Below are 8,188 nucleotides of genomic sequence, written 5' to 3' on the forward strand. Positions count from 1 at the left end.
AAACCTGCTGCTCCTTGTTAGCCTCCTGCTTCCATTTCCGAGTGCCCTGAGTATCCTCATGCTGGTCCTTGTGCTTACCTAAAATTCCTACGACCCCTACCTCTAAACTATCCCTTCCTTCACAACGTGCCCTGCTCTGAAGTGGTTTCACTTGCAAGGTCTCCTCTCATCATGGGACCCTTAGATGCAGCCGATCTCAGCTAAAAACGCTAAAGGACAACTGAGCAAGTTAACCAATTGCCCAGTGTCCGGTCAGACTCCTCGGGCCTTCAATGAGATGATTATACTTGAAGACCAGTTTGCATTCCTGATCTAACAAACCCTCAAAGTACAGAACATAGGAGCAGAGAGGTTTCCCAGCATGCTGCCTGAGAATCCGGCCTCTGAGGTCAGGCCCTGGGCTAAGAATCTTCGTGCTGTGAGGAGCCCTAAAGAGCTACCCACACTTCCTTCTGTTCTCCAAACTTTATCTAAACACGTGTCCTTTATTTTCCTGCCTTACCGGCTTGGTGCCCTCGCTGTAAGCCTAGCCTTTCCCTGGCTTCAAATGCCTAACGTTTGAGGGCTTACCCATCAGGCCTTCTCACACACCATCCACACGACACTAAGTATTGACCTGTGTACGTAAAACCCTTACCAAGCAACGCCGCCCTTGGTCCTCCCCAACAATCCTGTGCGGCGTTGCTTCCTAAGGCCCACTGGGAGGGTAGAGCCCAGGGCTCACATTCTCTGAGGTCTGGAGAAGGAGGAAATTAATAAGAAGAGCATAGCTCTGAACTCATAGGCACCGGCCAAAACAGACAAGTTCAAGTCCTGCCTCTGACACTAACTGAACCTGGGCAGGCTGCTCTACCTACACTTCCGCTCCTCCAGACTTTGGGAGTCTTCTTCCCCAGGCTCCACCCTCTCAGTTTGCAGGTTCCAGCTCAGACATCTTCAGAAGAGCCTTTTCCAAAACAACAAATCCCAAGGCCAGTCCCTCCAAGTCTGCTCTTTAACCTGTTTGCTACCATGCTATTTCATATACAACCTGAAATGCCTTATTTAATGAGTTTCTTTTCTATACATAAAGGAGTTTAGGATCACAGTATAGCATCAATAAATATTTGCAAACCACATGAATGAGTCTGCTGTGACAAGCAGATTTTAATTGTTTTGTAAGCATAACCCAAGGTTTATTCAGGTTATAATAGCTACTGATTTGCTCAACTTACCCAACTGATCCGATCTAAGTCCGGCCCATGAGTGCTTTCGCCCCACTGAGGGGTTGTAGGACTCTGACAAATACGATTTTTTCCATAGAAAGTTTCTCTGGTATTCACTCAGCCCCTGTAATTGCAAAGTACAATTTCAGCACCTGTAATAAACAGTGTTTTAAAAGCCAGCATCGGTAAGGGAAAAAAAAAAAGAAAAATCTCAACCTCTGAAGAGTGTTGAACGGTCTAAGAATGATAATTAAACCCAGACAAGCTCCTTAATATTTACCCAGCCCTGGCTAAGTAGCTCTTTAATCCTCCCAACCACCTGAGGGGGATGGAAGCAGGAGTCTGATTGCTCAGAGAGGCTGCCCTCTAGCTGGTTCTCAAGTGTGAGCTCATCTGATGAAGTGTACTAGGGATTTACCCTAAATTCCCACCAAGTGCATAAGAGTATGGGTTCCTCCTAGTTCCTTTTAATAGAAGGCAACTGGAGAGAGACAAGCCCCCCTCTCTCTCCGTCGACAAGCCCTTAAGAATTAAGAGTGGGGATGTCTGGGACGCTATGGCCACCTGTTGCGTGGAAGGGTGCGAGGCACAGACAGCTAGCTAGCTACCTGGAAATGTTAGCAACCCCTAAAACAAACGCACAGCGAGGCAAGATGCAGACCCACCCACGCTCTCCTCTTATTGAGAGCCCGTTTCCCAACTCAGAGACACACACGCACACTTTTCGAGTTTTGCGGGGGAAAAGGGGGGCGGGGGAGGGCTGGATGCAAACGTCAGAGGGACCACAGGCGTCCCACCCTGAACGCAGCCTTTCGTCTCCGCTCCTGGCGCCCGCCCCCAGAAGGACTTCCATCAGGACCTCGGCGCTGGACCACGGGCCGGAGCATCCTCGCCCCCACCCCAGCACAGGCTCCAAGCCAGGAGCCTCCGTGAGGCCGAAGCGTGCCCCGCACTCACCCGGCGGGGGTCCCCGCCACCAGCCCCCGAGCCCCCCGGATCTCACCTTGAAGCGCACCGGCATGTCGCCCTGCTCTACAGAAACCGGCCGGGCCGACAGTTAACGGGACTACAAGCCCCCCGAGGGGGCGGGGCGACAACACCGGTTCCCTAGCAAGAGCCTGCCCCGGCGTCCCCGACGACGCGCCGGCGCACTGCTCGCCGCCCTCCCGCCCCGCCGCTCGGCCTTGCTCCGCCCACTCCCGGAGCCTGCAGACCAATGGCAGCCCTTACCGTCATTACGACTAGACCAACCAGCGCTCGCAAGGGCACCGCCCCGCTCCCTTGCCTTCAGCCGGGGAAGGAATGGCGGGCGGTGAACCAGCCAATGAGGATGCGGGGACTGCGGTGGGCGGGGCCCGCGGGAGCTTTGTCCCCCGGAGGAGGCTGCGGGGACCGATGCTCGGGGGACCGGATGCTCGCACCGCACCGCAGCACCGCACCGCAGCACCGCACCGTGACAACCAGCCGGGCTGTGCGTCCGCCGAACTCCGCAGGAGCCCACCTGGCTGGTTCCAGCTCCCTGACATCACAGAACGTGAGAGCCGTGCCCGGCGTTCCAGAATGCACGGCAGAACCCAGAGTGGCTTTTTCCTGATAGCAAATTGTCCGGGAGTATACCATGCTGAAAACCAGTTCCTGCCGACAGCCGCGTTACAGTAGCCTCCGGTCATAAAGGATAGGCCCATAAACCACATACGATGTACTCAGGCAGAGTCAAATAAATTTTATTAAGACCACAAACACCATCTTTTGATGGTGTTCTTTCACCCTCTGACCCCTTGGGGGAAAAAAGGCTCATGTCGGGGCTTAAAGGGAAAAAAAGAAGAAAAAACTATGTTTGAATCGCAACTATCAGTCCTTCAGCCTTGTTTTTTCTCTTATCCATTTTTAGTAATAAAATTCCATCTATAGAACAGGCTGGCTTCGAACTCACAGAGATCCTTCTGCCTCTGCCTGGGGAGTGCTGGGAGGCATGACAGACTGATCTCTCAGTTCAAGGCCAACCTAGTCTAAGAGTTCGAGGATGGCCAGGGATACACAGAGGAATCCTATCTCAAAACAAATAATAAGATAACTAAATAATTTCAAAAGTCCATTGTTGTAGAATATTATTTTAAGATGTGTTGCATTTGTTTATGTTGTGGAACATTTGTTTAATGACGCAAAGATGTGTTGCATTCTTTTATGTTGCATTTGTTTAACTCTGAAGCTGTGTTACTTACTGTGCCTGTCTAAAACACCTGATGGTCTAATAAAGAGCTGAATGGCCAATAGCGAGGCAGGAAAAAGAATAGGCGGGGCTGGCAGACAGAGAATAAATAGAAGGAGAAATCCGGGATCAGGAGCAAAATCAAGGATGGAGAAGAGAAGGGGCCAGCCACCTAGCTACACAGTCAGACAGAATAAGAAGGAAAGAAAAGATATACAGAAATAGGGGGGGGGGGAAGCTCAGCAGCAAAAGATAAACAGAATAATTTAAGTTAAGAAAAGCTGGCTAGAAACAAGCCAAGCTGAGGCTAGGCATTCATAAGTAAGAATAAGACTCTGTGTGTGATTATTTGGGAGCTGGGTGGTAGGCCCCCCAAAAGAGCAAAGACCAAAGAGTAAAGACTAAAGAAAAAAAACTGCAGTCCATCTGATTTTGATAGGCTATTTTGCCCATCATCATAAGTATTTCCTAAGAGTGCTAACTCTAAAAGTCGGGAAAGAAATTGCCCAGACATGCTTGGGAAGGATGTACATAGATTTATTCAATAACAGTATAGTGTGCCCCGGGCTCACTTTCCAAACGAGAAGCATGAACAAAAAGTTTGAAGCAGAGAGTCATCCCCAGGGGTCGAGATGATTAGCAAAGGCTCAGGGGGGAATTTCAGACTTGGCCTTGAAAACTGCAACTGCAAGAAGAAGAAGATAAGATGATCAAGGCCAATATCTGGCTAGAAGGCTGCCAGGGTTCTTCCAGGAATAATGAATTCACCTGTTATTTTTGTCATTTGTTGACTGGGGGGAAAAAAAACACCTTGTTTAAATGTTGGTGTGTTCACATCAACCCTCATACTCTCCTTTAAGCACTCACTTCCTGTGGACTTGCCTTCCTGGTCCCTAATTGATGTCTCTGTCCATCTTCATCATCACTGAGATGCTTAAAAATTCGTTTGAAGCAGCCACCTGATGTCTAAAACAAAGAGAATGTTAAATAAGTCCCTGTGCAGCTGCACATCCAGGAGGCCCTTCTTTAATGTTAATTGGTGACGACAGAGCCTCAGCCGCGTGAATTAAGAATGTCACAAGTGAGACACGGCGGGACACGAAACAAGAGTCCCCTGCAGGAAAGCAGCCCAGACCTTGCAGGGTGGGAGAGACCCCGCTCTGATTATACACCAAGCTTTGTCACCACACAATGCCAAGGGGAAGTCGGCGTAAAGAACTGAAAGGACATAGGCTGTCCGCTTAAACACAGACGATGACGATTGTGATAAAGCTCTGTGGGGCAGGGAATAAGTGACAGGAAAAACCAAAGTGACCTGGTGACATCCCAGGTATGCTAGAGATGTATTGCAAGGACTCGGGAAGAATAGTTTATCGTGCCACTGTTAAGCAAAAATCAACGCCCCAGAAATGAATCAAAGATGTGGAATAAAAGAGGTATGAACTCTGCGAATGAATTGTATAGTCTGTATGTTACCAACTCTTACCATCTTTGCCAGTACAAAGAAAAAAAAAACCCACAAGAGTGGAATGGCTTCCAATATTCCACACGTACTTTTCAGGACTCAAAGGAACTTCCTCACGGGGACTTACAGCTATACACAGTATACCCAGCAGCACTACTTCTCTCCCCAGTAGCCACACGTCTATAGAAGAACTATTATTGCTGGCTACAACCACATCAGCTGGGTACTAAGTCTCCACTGGACAACTACTCTTTAAACCGTCCAGCCTGGGTGTAAATGACAGACGACCCTCTTTCCTCTCTTTCCTCCTAATAAGTGAATAGGGAAGCATCTTAGACAGCTGTTGTTTTGTTTTGGCCTTTCTTATCTCCAAAGGTCTCAGAATGAAGTCCGTGGGAAACGAGGCCAGAAAGTAATTCCTCTTAAGACAGACTTCATGTTATGTTTCTCTCTTCTAGTAGGAGCCCCTCACAATGGATGGGGCAAGGGTACCATACCTGCTTCCTGCCTCCCTGTGTAAGAGTCTCTGTTTCTCCTACAAGCAGAATTACTATAACCCCAAACGAGAACAATTTGACAGTCCTTTTGACAATCCTTTTGACACATCAGTTCCTCTTCTACAAACTTATAGACAGACTCATATATATATATATATATATGAAAAAAATATTCCTTTGAGATTACTTGATGCATTGCACCTCTCAGTGTCTCTGAAAGTGTTTCCAGAGAAAGGAAGGAAAGACTCACCCTGAGCATGAGCAAGCAGCATCCCATAGCTGGGACTTCGGGAAAGAGGGGAGGAGTCAGGGAGAAGAAAAGCATGGACATCAGCGTTTATCTCTCTGCTTCTTGGATGTGACCATGATGTGAGCAGCTGCCTCATGTTCCCAAGGCCATGTCTTCCCGCCATGATAGACTACGTCCCTTACTAAATTGTGTGTCTCTTATTAGTCCTTCCTCCTTTAAGTTGCTTCTGGCAACAGCGAAGGGGTGTGTACAGTAGAGCGTTGTCCGCTTACAGCAATGAGAAAAGTAACTCATACAATAAGAGACAATCTAACCGTCCATCAAAGAGGACAAGTTAAAGGTGTCATAGTTCATCTACGGCCCAGAGAAAGAACCGATGTTTCAGCAGATAAAGAAATGTCAGGTGCTCTGCCACTTAGGGACTCTGCTGCAGCAGCCCTGAGTGTATTGGGCCTTTTAGTACTGAATACTGTACCTGCTAGAGTCCAGTCAGGAAAACAGAAACTGACTAGGCATTTCTGCAAAGAAATTCATGGGCTTTGGTTTCTTGCTTACTTAAGAACTTTTTTCTTTTCTTTCTTTTCTTTCTTTTTTTTTTTTTTTTTTTTTTTTTTTAGTTTTTGAAACAAGGTTTCTCTGTATAGCTTTGGTGCCTGTCCTGGATCTCGTTCTGTAGATTAGGCTGGCCTCGAACTCACAGAGATCCTCCTGCCTCTGCCTCCCAAGTGCTGGGATTAAAGGCATGCGTCACCGCTGCCCAGTGCTAAATATATTCTTTAGAAAACAAAATATCACCTGTTCAGAAGATTTAGGATATACATATATATATAATACATATATACACATATATATGTATATATATGATATTTACATATAATATTTATTTAGGATACTTTTAGTCCATATCGTAGGAAGTATATACCTGAGCCATTACAGACTCCTGGCTCTGCCTCCTGAGTGCTGGGATTAAAGGCATGCGCCACCACCGCCGGCTACTGGAGGACTTTTAAAGCAAAAAGGAGAAAGAGGGAATAGTAACTGTAGAAAGCGGTCCACACCCTGTGGCTGGGAGCGCAAAGGGAGAATGCCAAGGTTCCTAGAAAGCAGAGGTTCACAGGAGAAGCCTACGGAACTGGTCTCTGAGACAGCATCACCACCCAGGTGGTGCCAATGCTCTGAGGGAACAGCATGAGGCTGCCTCTGGCAAGGCCAAATGAGGAAAAAAGAAAAATGGAAGCTAGATCCTGCAGAGGACTGCCACCATGGGGTATGAGGTCACTTGTTTGGGTACAATTGAGAGGGACAGCAGTTCCATCCATTCGAGCGTTCCAGCCTCTCTCTGGGGTTCTTTCTTAGAAAACCTAACAGGGTGCTGCCGGCCTTGTGGTTTGCAGGGTCTGAAGTGAGGTGACAGGAACTGACAGGTGGCATGGCTCACACCCACCCGTGTATCCCTTAAAGAGACAGAGGCATCTCTGTGAGTTAGCAAGCAAGACTCTCAGAGATAAAAGAAAAAGCCGATTTTATGCATATGACCTGCCAACAGTTGAGATAAAGGAAGAATATCAGAAGAGAAGATGTGTCATCTGATAGGGTACGATGACATTCACGGGGTGAATCTAACCCCATTAGCAGCAGCCAGGGAGAATTATTTTATTCAGCCCACTTATAAGATGTGCAAATTATGGAGGGAGCGCGTGTGTGCTGTGGCGTATATGTGGAGGTCAGGGGGCAGCTTTTGGAGTCAATATTAATAGTTACCTTTGGGGCTGTTTTCCTTATATAAATTAACTTCTTCCACTGGCCCTTTCTAGGGTCATCTAATTTACATACACTACAACAACGTTGCCAGTTTTCTTTAACACTAAAGCAATAACAACAACAACACAAAATCCTTTAAGGCGACTTTTATTTGCACTTGGAATGACTTGTCTGTCATTCGGTTAAACGCAGGAGCTAACTGCCTTACAAACGCATCCTTCTTCTCATGGCAGAAGCAGAAATATGGGAGAGCTTGCATTTGCTTCTAGAGGTCTTTGCTTTTCTTTAACAACACAAAATTCTACACAAGTAAAACACCACCAGGCTAGGGGTAGGAAATGGTGATACATAGAAGACTAAGACACAGCCCCGCTGTCAAAGCCGATTGCAATCACACAAGGGGGAAGGATGCTTACACAAAGGATGCAGGAAATAAAATGAAAGGGGAGAACCAGGCAGGGGCTGCCTGTGAGCACCTGGATATGCTAAGGATGCTTTTAAACCAACTGCCAGAAAGTTCCATCGAGAGGAGACTGAAGAGCAGGCAGGACAAAGAAGCTGCTCTTAAATGCCATCCTCAGAAACACCTGATCTAGGGCCTGTCACTCTTTCTTTGTTCTGGCCTGGGTAGCGAATCCGGGCCAGACCTTCCTTGGGAAGATGTAACTAACATTTGCTCCCAGAAATGCAAATTGCTGTCTGTATATCAATATCCCCATCCCCCTTCCTTGCTGCTTCAGAAATCAGACTGAAGCTGGTGTGGAAACCCAGGGCGTCGACAGAGCAAGCAGCCTCCTGCAT

General features: G+C 47.5%; 1 protein-coding gene across 1 annotated transcript in view; it reads right to left on the reverse strand.

Moving 5' to 3' along the window:
- Nucleotides 1-2,347, reverse strand: part of Mdm1 (Mdm1 nuclear protein) — a 26,854-nt gene extending 24,507 nt beyond the window's left edge. The window contains 2 exon segments of the mRNA XM_059245740.1: nucleotides 1,215-1,329; nucleotides 2,209-2,347. Of these exon segments, the coding sequence (XP_059101723.1) occupies nucleotides 1,215-1,329; nucleotides 2,209-2,226 (133 nt within the window). The 5' untranslated portion in view covers nucleotides 2,227-2,347.
- Nucleotides 2,348-8,188: the final 5,841 nt, after the last annotated feature.

The sequence above is a fragment of the Peromyscus eremicus genome, chromosome 18, assembly GCF_949786415.1.
Source record: "Peromyscus eremicus chromosome 18, PerEre_H2_v1, whole genome shotgun sequence".
Classification (NCBI taxonomy): domain Eukaryota; kingdom Metazoa; phylum Chordata; class Mammalia; order Rodentia; family Cricetidae; genus Peromyscus; species Peromyscus eremicus.